Source organism: Carcharhinus amblyrhynchos, chromosome 16 (assembly GCF_965287045.1).
Source record: "Carcharhinus amblyrhynchos chromosome 16, sCarAmb.v2.hapA, whole genome shotgun sequence".
NCBI classification, from domain to species: Eukaryota; Metazoa; Chordata; class Chondrichthyes; order Carcharhiniformes; family Carcharhinidae; genus Carcharhinus; species Carcharhinus amblyrhynchos.
In genome coordinates, this window is record NC_137339.1 from 6,741,539 (window position 1) to 6,757,946 (window position 16,408).

The window sequence follows — 16,408 nt, forward strand, 5'->3', positions numbered from 1 at the left end:
ATCTAGCCCCTCGAGCCTGCCCCGCCATTCAATAAGATCATGGCTGATCTGAAAGTGGTTCAGTTCCACTTACCCGCCTGCTCTCCATAACCCTTAATTCCCTTATTGACCAGAAATCTATCTACCTGTGACTTAAACGTATTCAACAAGGTAGCCTCCACTGCTTCAATGGGCAGAGAATTCCAGAGGTTCACTACCCTCTGAGAAAAGAAGTTCCTCCTCACTTCTGTTCTAAACTGCACCCCCCTTATTTTGAGGCTAGCTCCTGTTTCCTTTCTAAGTGAAATGTTTATCTGACATTGGTGCTTTTGCAGTTGTCCTGATGAGTAGAAAATGAAAAACTTCGACAAAGTGTCTTTTTCAGCAATGTTCAAATCTCCTAATGCTAATATTTTACTCTAAAGAGTGTATGTGATGGGGCCCAATTTCGCCTCCTTAGTGCCTGCATCAAAAGAGTACAGTCAGGAACCTGTGTGAATGTAGTAACAAACAGGCTAATAATGGGGCAGAGAATTCACCATAGAATAGAATCATAGAATTCCCTATAGTCCAGAAAGAGGCCATTTAGCCCACTGATTCTGCATCGACCACAATCCCACCCAGGCCCTATTCCCGTAACCCCACATATTTATCCTCCGAGTCCCCCCATACTAGGGTCAATTTAGCATGACCAATCTGCCTAACGCGCACATCTTTGGACAGTGGGAGGAAACTGGAGCACCCGGAGGAAATCTACACTGACCACAATCCCACCCAGGCCCTATCCCCACAACTCCCCATATTTACCCTAGCTAATCCCCCTGACACTCCGGGACAATTCAGCACGGCCAGTCCATCTAACCCGCACATCTCTGGATTAATGACCTTACCCAAGCGGAGACGTCAGCGGGAAGTGCAGGTGGAGAGGGAATATATTTATCGGGTACACAGGGGGATAAGTAAGAAAGGTGCTTAATTTGCTCAGGGCAGGTCAGCACCAGCTGTCTCAAAACGGCAATTATCAAAAACAATTAACTAACCAAGTCAGACAGTAATGTTTGGGGAAAGATAAAGTTGGGTGAATAAAACTCAATTTGAGGAAGAGGAAATCTCTTGGGGAGGTTTAAGCGCACCTGGAGTGTGATGGAATATTCTCTACCTGCCTGCCTGGATTCTCAAGGAGCTCAACACCATCCAGGTCAAAGCAAGCTGTTTGATTGGCGCCCTATCCCACACATTAATCATCTATTACCTTCACCAACAATGCCCGGTGGTAGCTGTGTGTACCATCTACAAGGTGCACTGCAGGATCTCACCAACCATTTAGCAGCACCTTCCAAACCCTCTACCACCCAGGAGGGTAATTGTCAGCAGATGCGTTGGAATGGCACCACCTGAATGTTCCTCTCTAAACCGCACACCATCCCTATTTGGAAATATATCACCATTCCTTCACAAAATCCTGGGACACCCTCCCTAACAGCACTGCAGGTGTACCTACACCACAGGCACTGCAGCAGTTCAAGAAGCCACCAACTTCCCAAGGGGCAATTAGGGATGGGCAATAACTGCGGGCCTAGCCAGCGACGCTCACAACCCGTAAGTTAAAAGAAACCAAATGACATTACCTCAGTTCCCCAAGTATCCATCACTAATAAAGTAGTATCTTCTCCATCAACAGTTAACGTTCGTTCGTAGATGTCCTCTGAAACAAAGGAGCAACATAGAATAGTGAAGGCCGAGGGACATTGTGGAAAAGAAAGGTGACTTGTGGGTGGAGGAGGCAGTGAATCCGGCGGCACTCACTAACCTCTTTACTCACTTCCGCCGCACAGCCTCACTGCTTCAAATCACACATGTGCAGAGACCCACAGGCTCGATAGCCCAAAGACAGAACTTTCAGGGACCCTGGTGCTCAGATACGGGCATTTTTCAATTTATTCATTTGTGAGACACGGGCATCGCTGGCTGGCCAGCATTTATTGTCCATCCCCAGGTGCCCTTGGAGGGCAATTGAGAGTCTATTGACCTTAAGACATAGGAGCAGAATTAGGCCACTCGGCCCATCGAGACTGTTCTGCTATTCAATCATGGCTGATTTTTTTCCCTCATCCCCATTCTCCTGCCTTTTCCCCCATACCCCCTCATCCCCTTATCGATCAAGAACCTATCCACATTGCTGTGGCTCTGGAGTCACATGTAGGCCAGACCAGATAAGGCTGGCAGATTTCCTTCCCTAATGGACATTAGTAAATGGCAGGTATAGTTGGTTCCTCCCCAGAACAGAGGGATGAGCTTAATGTCGGGTTATCAGTGGTGAGGGTGTGGGTCTGGGTCAGTTAGTGGCAGTTACAGAGTGAAACCTCGAGGAATATATCCAATGAAACTTGGCAAATCGAACTTAGATTTAGCCGTGGAGATGGTTGAGAAAGTCTCCCAGTGCCTTGGTGTTGGAGTGTCAGCTGTGGCTCCAGTGGGAGCGTCACCGCATCCCAGCTACAGATTGTGGGTTCAAGACCCACACACAGATTTTAGCAGCAAGTCTCTGCTGATTCTCGGGTGCAGCAGAGTGGGGGTGCAGCATTGTCGAGAGTGCTGTTTTCCTGATGACTGCCCTCTCATGGGGATGTAACGTATTCCCTTTACATTATTTGGAAGGAGAGTTTGGGAATTCTCTATTGGGCATTGTGTAATATGACAGTTTAGAACATAGAACATAGAACATTACAGCGCAGAACAGGCCCTTCGGCCCACGATGTTGCGCCGACCAGTTAAAAAACAATGACCCACTAATCTAAACCAATCCCTTTTCGTCCATAAACCTATTCGCCTGGTCATTATCACACTGTCACCCCGGTATGTCCAATATTGACTGTTGCAGTTTCTACAATACTTGAGTACTTGTCTGGACATGAAGGAGTTTGACACACCCTGAGGTTATGAAAGGTGCTACATTAATGCAATTTTTTCTAGTACTGTATTTCACAGGTCTTACTGGGTGGCACGGTGGCACAGTGGTTAGAGCTGCTGCCTCACAGCGCCAAGGATCCGGGTTCAATTCTCGGCTTGGGTGACTGTGCGGAATTTGTAAGTTCTCCCCATGGGTTTCCTTCAGAGACTCGGGTTTCCTCCCACAGTCCAAAGATGTGCGGGTTAGGTGGATTGGCCATGCTAAGTTGCCCCTTTAGTGTTGGGGGGGCTAGCTAGGGTAAATGCATAGGGATATGGGTGAGATTGTGTTCGGTGCGGACTCGATGGGCTGAATGGCCTCCTTCTCCTCTGGAGGGATTCTACGATTCTATGAACAACACTCTCAACACAATGGCACAAAACCAATCTTACAAATGAGGGATGGTTTTCCCCCCCGGTGTCCACTGATATCAGCAACAACAACTTGCGTTTATTTAGCACCTTTAACCTATCAAAGTGACCCAAGGAACCGCACAGAGCAATTGTAAAACTTGACACCCAATTATACTGGGCAATACTTTGGACGGGTGACCAAAAGCTTGGCTAAAGAGGGGGATTTGGAAGAACTTCTTAACGGGAGACCGGAGGAGAAGCCAAATGGTTTAGGGAGGGACCTTGGCTTGACACTAGCCAAACTGATTTCACAATGAACACTCAACGCCTTCTCGATTCAAACCAATGTTTTGCTGGCTAATGTCTAATGCTCTCTTGCAAGTTTAAAGCCCCTTCTAGGTTTCATCGCCTCCTGATTGTGATCCGGAATGCACTGACTGAAATGATGTCCTTGCTATAAGAGGGAATACAGCGAAGGTTTACCAGGCTGATTCCTGGGATGGCAGGTCCGTCATACAAGGAGAGACTAAGTCGGTTAGGATTATATTCACTGGAGTTTAGAAGAGTGAATGGGGATCTCATAGAAGCTTATAAAATTCTAACACGGTTAGGCAGGTTAGATGCGGAAAGAATGCTTCCAATGGTGGGGGGAGTCCAGAACTAGAGGTCATAGTTTGAAGAAAAGGGATAAACCTTGTTGAACTGAGGTGGGGCGAAATTTAATCACCCAGAGGATGGAATTCACCACCACAGAAAGTAGAGTCCAAAATGCTGTCTGATTTCAAGAATAAACTAGATACAGCTCTTGGGGCTAAAGGGATTGAGGGATACAGGAGTAAGGAGAATCAGGATATTGAATTCGATGATCAGCCATGATCAAAATGAATAGCAGAGTAGGCTCGAAGGGCCAAACGATCTATTCCTGCTTCGAGTTTCTACAGAAACAGGTTCAATAATAACTCTGAAAAGAGAATACTTAAGGTGAAAAAGAAAATACAGGAATCTTGGGATTAATCACGGTGGCACAGTGGTCAGCACTGCTGCCTCATAGCACCAGGGAACCAGGTTCAATTCCAGCCTCCGGTCACTGTCTGTGTGGGGTTTGCACATTCTCCCCGTGTCTGCATGGGTTTCCTCCGGGTGCTCCGGTTTCCTCCCACGTTCCAAAGATGTGCAGGTTAGGTTGATTGGCCGTGCTAAATTGCCCCTTAGTGTCAGGGGGGCTAGGAGGGTAAATATGTGGGGTAATGGGGATAGGGGGCGGGTGGGATTTGTTGTCCATGCAGGCTCGATGGGCCAAATGGCCTCCCTTTGCACTGTAGAGATTCTATGAATCAGGAGAGTGTGATTAATTAGTTAGCTCCTTTAATAGGTCAGTATGAACATGATGGGCCAAATGGCCTTCTCCTGTGCTGTAACAGTTGGGTAGATGATCGAAGCTATAAGGCATTACTTTTGGTGAAAGTTTGAATTGTTTTGTTACATTAGAAGGAGCTTCCTTCTTTTAGTTCTATCTCTGGCTTACAGAAAGGAATAATCCTCCACATGTTTTTAACTCGATTGATAAAAGGTAGCATTTGTGATGTTTCCAGTGCTTTACTTATTGCATTGATTCATTAGAAACCAAATCACTAAAGCCTTTACTTCCCAAGGAGCGGAATTATTTGTGCTTAACACACAGAAGCACGTAGTTCAAATTCCAAATTTCCCTGTGGACTGTCCGATGGTATGGCTTGTTAATACAGAATGCAGCCTCTGTCAAAAACTAACGCACTCAAACATTTTCCATAGCTCTGGCCTGGAATTAGGGTTGGCAAAAGGCCCCCAGGATTATTAATTGCCTTGTCGCTCCCAGTTTCAGTTTTCCTGGTGCCACAAGGTCAGAGCAAACCCTGACCTTTTGTTCGAGAAAAGCAGGAGCAGATTTCAGGAATTATGCAGTCAGGCCAAGCTCTCCCACTGCGTTATTCCTCAAAGCTTTTATCTCAGAAAACTCTCGCTCTCCCCTCCCAGCGTCCCAAGCATTGCTGGCTGTGTCTTCAGCTGCTATCGCTCCCAAATCAGGACTTCCTTCCATAGAACCACAGAAAATTACAGCTCAGAAACAGGCCTTTTGGCCCTTCTTGTCTGTGCCAAACCATTTTTTTGCCTAGTCCCACTGACCTGCAGTTGGGACCATATCCCTCCACACCCCTCTCACCCGTCCAAGATTTTCTTAAATGTTACCACTTTATCCGGCAGCTCATTCCACATTCCCACCACTCTCTGTGTGAAGAAGCCCCCCCCAATATTCCCTTTAAACTTTTCCCCCTTCACCCTTGACCCATCCCCTCTGGTTTTTTTCTCCTCTAGCCTCAGTGGAAAAAGCCTGCTTGCGTTCACTCTATCGATACCCATCAAAATCTTATACACCTCTATCAAATCTCCCCTCATTCTTCTACGCTCCAGGGGATAAAGTCCTAACCTATTCAATCTCTCTCTGTTCCCTTAGACCTCTCAGCATCAAAATCTTTCTTAAAGCCCACTGGACCCTTTCTCAGCTCATCTTATTGTCTTTAACTGTGCCACCATGAACCACTTTGGAATTTTATTTTTTCAATGTTGAAAGTCACCAGAGAGTTGTAGAACCCCTACAGTGCATGTGGGTGCCATGTTGGCACAGCGGTTAGCACTGCTGACTCATTGTGCCAGGGTTTGATTCCTAGCTTGGGTCACTGTGCAGAGTCTGCAAGTTCTCCCCGTGTCTGCGTGGGTTTCCTCCAGGTGCTCCAGTTTCCTCCCATAGTCCGAGAGCCGTGCTGGTTAGCTGCATTGACCCATACAGGTTCCAGAGTGTGGCGACTAGGGGAATTTCACAGTAACTTCATTGCAGTGTTAATGTAAGCCTTACTTGCGACTCATAAATAAACTTTAACTTAACTTTTAAGTTGGCTACTCTGTAGTTCCTCACCATAGATCATAAGATCAGATGAAGAATATCTTCTAGCCATTTAATAAGCTTTCTGACCAGGGGTACAAACCCCCATTCACCAAGACAATGCCAGTGGTTCAAAGGATTAAGTTAAGAGGGAAGTTTGCATGGACTAGGCTTATATTTCCTCAGGTACAAAAGAACAAAGAGTGTTCTCTTTAATCAGTATAAGTATTGAATTGGGTAGACAATTAGAAACTATTTCCTCTGGTGTTTTTGGGGGTGGTGGCGTGGCTTGGAGGGAGGCGGAGGGTTGGTGATGGGGGGGATGTGTCCAGATCAAGGGGGGAAGAACCTTTTCTTAAAATGAGAGCCAGGTTACTCAGGCATGATATGGGTGAAGGGGGAAAAGTTTAAAGGGAATATTAGGGGGGGGGTCCTTCACACCGAGAGTGGTGGGGGTGTAGAATGAGCTGCCAGATGAAGTGGCGAATGGGGCTCACTTTTAACATTTAAGAGAAACTCAGACGGGTACATGGGTGAGACAGGTGTGGAGGGATATGGTCCAGGTGCAGGTCAGTGGGACTAGGCAGAAAAATGGTTCGGCACAGACAAGAAGGGCCAAAAGGCCTGTTTCTGTGCTATAATGTTCTATGGTTCTATGATATCAGAAAGTAATCCATCGCACAAAGGGTGGAGGAAATCCGGAACTTTCTCTGCTAGCAAAATCATTGAAACCCGAATCAATTCAAATCAGCAGATCTGTCCACATCTGTGGAGAGAGAAACGTTAAATAGGTCATCGACCTGAAACGTTTATCCGTTCCTCTCTCCACAGCTGAATATTTCCAGCATTTTTCTGTTTAGATTTTAATTTTCCAGCTCTTATATTAATGGGTTTTGATTGGGGCTGGATGGATAGGGACGTAAGGACATTTAAATGGTCATTGGATAAACATATGGATGACACTGGAATAGTGTAGGTTAGATGGGCTTTAGATTGGTTTCACAGGTCGACATCGAGAGCCGAAGGGCCTGTACTACGCAGTAATGTTCTGTGTTCTAGGTAAGAACACCGATGCTGGGGTTTCCACAATGGTGGAAATGATTCGAGGAGCCGAGTGGCCTTCTTCTGTTCCGTTGTGCATTGCAGGGGCTGAATGGCCCTCCCTTTCCCCCGATCTCCCATTCTTACCTCCCGAGTGCTCGCCATGTGCATCTTGGATCCCTGCAAAGATATTGGTCAGGCTGGACTTCCCCACTCCAGAGTCTCCGAGCAGCAGCACCCGGAATAGACCCTCGCTGGAGTCGCTGGAGGCGTCAGATTCCGCCGAGTCCGATGACCAGCTGCCACGCTCCCTCTCTGCCGACTGGTACGAAACCGAGTGGCCAAAGTTGGGTCTTGGTTGCCACTGGGCGGGGTGGGCCAGCAGCTCCCTCTCCGTGGTGAGGCTGCGGACAGGGTGGGCACGAGGATGGGGGTGATGGTGAGCCGAGGGCATCGGAGAGCTGGCGCGTCTCTGCAGCTTGTCATGGCTGTCCGTCCTCTGCGTGTTCAGAGTCATATCAGCAATGCTAGAGGAAGAGAGACAGGAGGAGTAAATAGGAGATCTGATCAGTAGCTTATCACAGTTTGGTATGGGCTCCTGCTCTGACCAAGACCACAAAAAACTACAAAAGGTCATGAATGTAGCCCAAGCCACCATGCAAACCAGCCTCCCATCCATTGACTCTGTCTACACTTCCCAATGCCCTGGAAAAGCAGCCAGGATTACCAAGGACCCCGGACATTCTCTCTTCCATTGATAAAAAGATACAAATGCCTGAGATCACGCACCAACCGACTTAATCTTAGACTATCATAGAACCCTACAGTGCAGAAGGAGGCCATTCTGCCCATCGAGTCTGCACCGATAACAATCTCACCCCAGGCCCTCTCTCCCCAACCCACACATTTAACCCACTCATCCCTCTAACCTATACATTCCAGGACACTAAAAGGCAATTTTGAATGGCCAATCAACCTAACCCGCACATTTTTGGAGTGTGGGAGGAAATCAGAGTACCCGGAGGAAACCCACAGAGACATGAGGAGAACATGCAGACTCCACACAGACAGCGACTCAAGCCGGGAATCGGACCGGGGTCTCTGGCGCTGTGAGGCAGCAGTGCTAAACACTGTGCCACCGAGCAGCTTCTTCTCTGTGGAAATCAGACTTTGAATGGACTTACCTTATATTAAGTTGATCTTTCTTTACACCCTAGCTATGACTGTAACACTACATTCCATAATCTCTCATTTCCCACTCCCTTATGTACTCTATGAACGGTATGTTTTGTCTGTATAGCGTGCAAGAAACAATCCACTGTATCCCAATACATGTGACAATAATAAATCAAATCAAATATTAACCGTCTTCTGAACCAGGATTTCCACCATTAAACACCATCATTTTCAAACCAATTTCCAGTGTTTAATCTGGTCGTCATTTCCCTCTTCAATATCCACAACTCCTCTCCGAAAGACAATGACATAGAAATTTCTAGATGTGAAAGATCAGGGTCCATTTCATTCCCGTCCTACGATCCTGGTAGTGTAATGATACAATGACAATGGGATTGTTGACTAATGGCAGCTATCCATCTCCTAGCAATGAGTCCACAGTAAATCCACATCACATTTCAAATAGCTCCTTTACTCATATCTTTCCTATCCTTTTGTGGGATGTGATAGTCGCTGGGAAGGCCGGCATTTATTGCCCATCCCTAACTGCCCCTTGAAAAGTCTGGCTGGAAGATTTCAGAGGACCTGTGAGCCACAGGTAATGATGTGGAGATGCTGGCGTTGGACTGGGGTAAACACAGTAAGAAGTCTGACAACACCAGGTTTAAGTCCAACCGATTTACTTGACAGTAAACTTGCAAGTTTTCGGAGTTTGCCCCTTCGTCAGGTGAATGGGGAGGGAATGTAGCCACGGGAAAGCCAGGATGGGATTTCCTTCCCTAAGCAACACTGGTGAACTAGGTAGGGTTTTATGATAGTTGCCATGGTCACCTTTCCAATTCCAATTCCAGATTTTATTAATCAAATTTAAATTCCACCAATTGCCATGGTGGGATTTGAACCCGTGCTCCCCAGGCATTAGCCTGGGTCTCGGGATTACTAGTCTGCTGACATTACCACCATGCCACTGTCTCCTCGCTCCCCACAGGATGCTAAAATACACTTCCATCCCATTGTACACACAACCCATCCTTCTCCAGGCAGTCTAGAATCGAATATTCAGTCCTGTTGTCCCACACTCCAAGTGTCAGCAGAACACAGAAAGTAAGATTGGCATTTATATAGCACCTTTCATGACCACAGGATGTGCAGAAGCATCTAGCACCTCATACAGGTGCAGCATAACCTCGCTGTTTTTAAACTCCATCCCTCTAGCAATGAAGGACAAAATTCCATTTGCCTTCTTAATTACCTGCTGCTCCTGCAAACCAACTTCTTGAGATTCCTGCACAAGGACACCCGGGTCCCTCTGCATAACAGCACGCTGCAATTTTTCACCATTTATATAATAGTTTGTTTTCCTGTTATTCCTATCAAAATGAATGACCTCACATTTACCAACGTTGTACTCCATCTGCCAGACCCTCACCCACTCACTTAGATTATCTATATCCCTTTGCAGACTTTCAGCATCCTCTGCACACTTTGCTCTGCCATTCATCTTAGTGTCAACTGTGAATTTTGACACACTACACTTGGTCCCCAACTCCAAATCATTTATGTAAATCGGAAACAATTGCGGTCCCAACACTGATCTTTGAGGCACTCCACTAGTCACTGATCGCCAACCAGAAAAACACCCATTTACCCCCACTCTTTGCTTTCTGTTAGTTAACTAATCCTCTATCCACGCTAATATATTACTCGTAACACTGTGCACCTTTATCTAATGCAGCAGTTGTTGGTGCTGCACCTTGTCAAATGCCTTCTGAAAACGCAGATACATCACATCCACAGGTTCCCCACTGTCCACTGCACACGCAATGTTCTCAAAGAATTCCACCAAATTAGTCAAACATGACCCCATGCTGCATCTTACCAATGGGACAATTTATATCCAGATGTCTCACTATTTCTTCCTTGATGATAGATTCAAGCATTTTCCCTCCTCCAGAAGTTAAGCTAACCAGCCTTTTGTCTCCCTCCTTTTCTAAACAGTGGTGTCACATTTTCTGTTTTCCAATCTGCAGGAACCACCCCAGAGTCCAGCGGATTTTGGTAAATTACCACTCATGCATTTGCTATTTCCCCCACCATCTCGTTTAATAAATTATAAATTGCTATAAATTAAATTTTGGAGGCTTGGAGCCCTCTGAGACTCACTGTTAAGAAAAACCTACCCCTATTATCCTTAAGACACATTTATTACCACTCTCTGCTTCCAATTGTCAATCCAGTCAGTAATCATTGTCTCAACCTGCACCCCAAAATTACCAGTATATTCAGACAGTTAAAGTCTCACATGTAGAGCTTCACTGAAAGTCTTCCGTGGTTGTAGGTGGCACAGTAGTTAGCGCTGCTGCCTCACAGCACTAGGGACCCAGGTTCAATTCCAGACTTCAGTCACTGTCTGTGTGGAGTCTGCACGTTCTCCCTGCATGGGTTTCCTCCGGGTGCTCCAGCTTCCTCCTACAGTCCGAAAGATGTGCTGGTTAGATGCGCTGGCCATGCTAAATTCTCCCTAAGTGTACCTGAACAGGCACCAGGGTGTGGTCACTAGGGGATTTTCACAATAACTTCACTCTCAATGTAAGCCTACTTGTCACTAATAAATAAACGTTACACTTCCCGCTGCCACGGCAAAGCAGCCAGCATACACACACCCTGGACAGTCTCTCTTCCGCCTTCTTCCATCAGGAAAAAGATACAAAAGTCTGAGATCATGTACCAACTGACTCAAGAACAGCTTCTCCCTCAGTGTACCCGAACAGGTGCCGGAGTGCGGCAACTAGAGTATTTTCACAGTAACTTCATTGCGGTGTTAATATAAGCCTACCTGTGATGCTAATAAATAAACATTAAAAGGGGAGTAAATTGCACTCATTGGAAATCCCTGATCTGTCCATTGAGTTCCTGGTCTCGGAACAGCGACCGGCCACATTAGATAGAATGTATTTCTAAAAGATCAGCCTTCTCTGCATCTTATAACGTCCCCACTATCCGAAGGACAAGTTCCACCTAAACCAAAAGACAGACTGTTTTTTTCTCCCCAGTGTCAGTTTTCGCATGGTTGAACAATTAAATAAAAATGCCACTTATGACTGAGCCACAATACTTGAATAATTAATTCCTCGGCTCACAAGCTGAATGTGTTATAAGTTACTCCCAGGGCTGGCACTTTTCCAGGTGTCATTTTGTAACTGACCCACGGTGAATTCATCCGGTTTCATCTCGAGTTTTTTTTTTAAACACAGCAAGCAGCAAAATTCCTACAATTATTGACACCCCCTGCAAGTATTTATCAATCCCCCATCACAAAGACATCACTGTGCTTAATATTAATTTTCAGTGAAAAAGTTACTGAAACGATATTAAAAGTTGCACTTTTGAAACCCGAACATTTTTTTCCCACCAGGACTCACTCCGCTTGTCCCCAGATCGTTCAGGAATGTGGAGGGAAAATGTGTTTAAAACTTTGCAATCGGCCACACAGTGAGAATTAAAAAGCCTCACTCCCTCCTCATGCCTGCTGCCTTATACTGATGTTACACACTTAGCAAGGGACTTGAAAAGTGGGGAAAAAGTTAACCAGTTCCTGAGAGAGATACAAAGTCCTCTGTTGTCAAGACTCCCCTTCCCTCCCCGCCGACCCCCGTCCTAATCCTTTCGCCTATTTCAGGATAACTTTTGCACAGAGTGGAGAAAGTTGCGTTTGCAAAGTGTGAGAAGTCAAGACTTACCCGGGGTTTTAATCCTGTGTGTTTTCAGTCGGAACTGCTCAATACAGCTGCTTCCCTTTTCATTCCAGGCTGTCCCAGCAGATCTCTGCTCCCTCATACTGGTGTCAGTCTGGGCGATATCCGAGCCAGGCAGCTCCCCTTTATAAAGCCAGCCCCACTGTCCATGACATCAGGACCCACTGAACGTCAGTTCCTCGGCAATGCAAGCACATGTGTGTATGTGTGTGTGTGTGCGCGCTCCTCTGACCCTCCAGAGGCCACTGTCTCCCTCCTTTTAAAAGATCCACTGTCCCACTTCACTGTGTGTTGACCAGATCAAAAGGGTGAAGGGAGTGTGTGTCAGTGTCCCAACTTTTACAGATGCACCATAGAAAGGATCCTTTCCGGATGTTTCACAGCTTGGTATGACCCCTGCTCGGATCAAGACCCCAAGAAACTGCAAAGAGCTGTGAACTAAGCCCAGTCCATCACTCAAACCAGCCTCCCCATCCATTGACTCCATCTATACTTCCTGCTGCCTCGACAAAGCAGCCAGCATAATCAAGGACCCCACGCACCCTGGACATTCTCTCTTCCACCTTCTTCCTTTGGGAAAAAGGTACAAAAGTCTGAAGCCACGTACCAACCGACTCAAGAACAGCTTCTTCCTTGCTGCTGTCAGACTTTTGAATGGACCTATCTCGCATTAAGTTGATCTTTCTCTACACCCTAGCTATGACTGTAACACTACATTCTGCACCCTCTCCTTTCCTTCTCTATGAATGGTATGCTTTGTCTGTATAGCATGCAAAAAACAATTCTTTTCTCTGTATGTTAATACATGTGACAATAATATATCAAATCAAATCTCTCAGGGAGATGGAACCAGCAACTTCACTCATGAGGAGTGAACATACAGGTGGATGACAGCTAAGGCCCAGCACTGTTGGTTTACCTACACCACAAGTACTGCAGCTGTTCAAGAAAGTGGTTAACCACTAGGAGTGGGGCACAGTGGCTCAGTGGTTAGCACCGCTGCTTCACAGCGCCAGGGACCTGGGTTCGATTCCCAGCTCGGGCCACTGTCTGTGTGGAGTCTGTACGTTCTCCCCATGTCTGCATGGGTTTCCTCTGGGTGTTCCAGTTTCCTCCCACAGTCCGAAAGACGCACCTGGTTTGGTGCATTGGCCGTGCTATATTCTTCCCTCAGTGTACCCGAACAGGCGCTGGAGTGTGGATTTTCACAGTAACTTCATTGTAGTGTTAATGTAAGCCTACTTGTGACACTAACAAATGAACTTTAAAACAAGTAGGGAGTTTGCTGCAGCTATGGTTGGCGATCAGTGACCAGAGGAGTGCCTCAGCGATCAGTGTTGGGACTGCAATTGTTTACAATTTACACAGATGATTTGGACTTGGGGACCAAGTGTAGTGTGTCAAAATTCACAGATGACACTAAGATGAATGGCAGAGCAAAGTGTGCAGAGGATGCTGAAAATCTGCAAAGAGATATAGATAATCTAAGTGAGTGGGCGAGGGTCTGGCAGATGGAGTACAATGTTGGGAAATGTGAGGTCATCCATTTTGGTAGGAATAACAGGAAAATGGATTATTGTTTAAATGGTAAAAAATTGCAGAGGGACCTGGGTGTCCTTGTGCAAGAATCTCAAGGAGTTGGTTTGCAGGTGCAGCAGGTAATGAAGAAGGCAAATGGAATTTTGTCCTTCATTGCTAGAGGGATGGAGCTTAAAAACAGCGAGGTTATGTTGCAGCTGTATAAGGTGCTGGTGAGGCCACACCTGGAGTACTGTGTACAGTTTTGGTCGCTTTACTTGAGAAAGGATATACTGGCACTGGAGGGGGTGCAGAGCAGATTCACTAGGTTGATTCTGGAGCTGAGGGTTATGAGGAGAGAGTGGGGCTATACTCATGGGAATTCAGAAGAATGAAGGGAGATCTTCTAAAAACATATAAGATTATGAAGGGAATAGTAAGATAGAAGCAGGGAAGTTGTTTCCACTGGAGGGTGAAACTAGAACTAGAGGCATAGCATCAAAATAAGGGAGAGCAGATTTAGGACTGAGTTGAGGAGGAAATTCTTCACACAAAGGGTTGTGAATCTGTGGAATTCTCTGCTCAGTGAAGCAGTTGAGGCTCCCTCATTGAATGTTTTTAAGGCAAGGATAGATAAATTTTTGAACAATAAAGGAATTAAGGGTTATGGTGAGCAGGCGGGAAATTGGAGCTGAGTCCACCAAGAGATCAGCCATGATCTTATTGAACGGCGGAGCAGGCTCGAGGGGCCAGATGGCCAACTCCTGCTCCTAGTTCTTGTGTTCTTATGTGCCTCTGGAACAATTCTTATTAATAATTTCCTGCTGTGTTTGTGAATGAAGTCTGTGATAATACATCTTTACACTATCCCATCACGGAGACAAACTTTTCCAGGAAGATCTCTTTGTTTCTCTAACAAAACTAAACAAATAATATTCGAGGATGTTCCAAGAGATTTTAATCATTCTATTTTAGGCAGCAATTATCTCAGCTTTCTACCAAGCTGGAAAAAGAAATTATTCATGAAGCAGCGGAGTAAAAATTTGGAGTTTGCAGCATGTGATGTTGGTGTTCATAGTCCGCCACCACTACCCACCCCCCCATCCACACTCCCCCTCCTTTCACCCCTGACACCCCTCCACCCACCCATAACTATTTTAACAGCAGCACTGATATTCACCTGAGAGGGAAGGAAGGGCCTTACTGGAATACCTCATCCAAAAGATGTGACCTCTGACAGTGCAGCACTCCCTCAGCACTGACCCTCTGACAGTGCGGCACTCCCTCAGCACTGACCCTCTGACAGTGCGGCACTCCCTCAGCACTGACCCTCTGACAGTGCGGCACTCCCTCAGCACTGACCCTCTGACAGTGCGGCACTCCCTCAGCACTGACCCTCTGACAGTGCGGCACTCCCTCAGCACTGACCCTCTGACAGTGCGGCACTCCCTCGGCACTGACCCTCCGACAGTGCGGCACTCCCTCAGCAGTGACCCTCCGACAGTGCGGCACTCCCTCAGCACTGACCCTCTGACAGTGCGGCACTCCCTCAGCAGTGACCCTCCGACAGTGCGGCACTCCCTCAGCACTGACCCTCTGACAGTGTGGCGCTCCCTCAGTACTGACCCTCTGACAGTGCGGCACTCCCTCAGTACTGACCCTCTGACAGTGCGGCCCTCCCTCAGTACTGACCCTCTGACAGTGTGGCGCTCCCTCAGTACTGACCTTCTGACAGTGCGGCACTCCCTCAGCACTGACCCTCTGACAGTGCGGCACTCCCTCAGCACTGACCCTCTGACAGTGCGGCACTCCCTCAGCACTGTCCCTCTGCAAGTGCGGCACTCCCTCAGCACTGACCCTCTGACAGTGCGGCACTCCCTCAGCACTGACCCTCTGACAGTGCGGCACTCCCTCAGCACTGACCTTCTGACAGTGCGGCACTCCCTCAGAACTGACCCTCTGACAGTGCGGCACTCCCTCAGCACTGACCCTCTGACAGTGCGGCACTCCCTCAGCACTGACCCTCTGACAGCGCGGCACTCCCTCAGCAGTGACCCTCTGACACTGCGGCACTCCCTCAGCACTGACCCTCTGACAGTGCGGCACTCCCTCAGTACTGACCCTCTGACAGTGTGGCGCTCCCTCAATACTGACCCTCTGACAGTGCGGCACTCCCTCAGTACTGACCCTCTGACAGTGCGGCCCTCCCTCAGTACTGACCCTTTGACAGTGTGGCGCTCCCTCAGTACTGGCCCTCTGACAGTGCGGCACTCCCTCAGTACTGACCCTCTGACAGTGCGGCACTCCCTCAGTACTGACCCTCTGACAGTGCGGCACTCCCTCAGTACTGACCCTCTGACAGTGCGGCACTCCCTCAGCACTGACCCTCTGACACTGCGGCACTCCCTCAGCACTGACCCTCTGACAGTGCGGCAGTCCCTCAGTACTGACCCTCTGACAGTGCGGCACTCACTCAGCACTGACCCTCTGACAGTGCGGCACTCCCTCACTACTGACCCTCTGACAGTGCGGCGCTCCCTCAGTACTGACCCTCTGACAGTGCGGCACTCCCTCAGTACTGACCCTCTGACAGTGAGGCGCTCCCTCAGTACTGACCCTCTGACAGTGCGGCACTCCCTCAGCACTGACCCTCTGACAGTGCGGCACTCCCTCAGTACTGACCCTCTGACAGTGCGGCACTCCCTCAGCACTGACCCTC

The 16,408-nt window shown here is 47.6% G+C and overlaps 1 protein-coding gene across 3 annotated transcripts in view; it reads right to left on the reverse strand.

The window, feature by feature from the left end:
- Positions 1 to 12,284, reverse strand: part of rem1 (RAS (RAD and GEM)-like GTP-binding 1) — a 32,477-nt gene extending 20,193 nt beyond the window's left edge. For 2 of the 3 annotated variants that reach the window (XR_013888768.1, XM_080204628.1), the window contains exons 1-3: positions 12,157 to 12,284; positions 7,388 to 7,767; positions 1,608 to 1,684 (exon numbers count right to left, since the gene is read on the reverse strand). Coding sequence is in view for 2 of the 3 variants with exons in the window: in XM_080204628.1 (XP_080060754.1) it covers positions 1,608 to 1,684; positions 7,388 to 7,757 (447 nt within the window). In the remaining variant the exon portion in view is untranslated. Of the gene's footprint in view, positions 1 to 1,607; positions 1,685 to 7,387; positions 7,768 to 10,718; positions 10,886 to 12,156 lie in introns of all 3 variants that reach the window. The other variant, XM_080204629.1, reaches the window with a different exon arrangement.
- Positions 12,285 to 16,408: the final 4,124 nt, after the last annotated feature.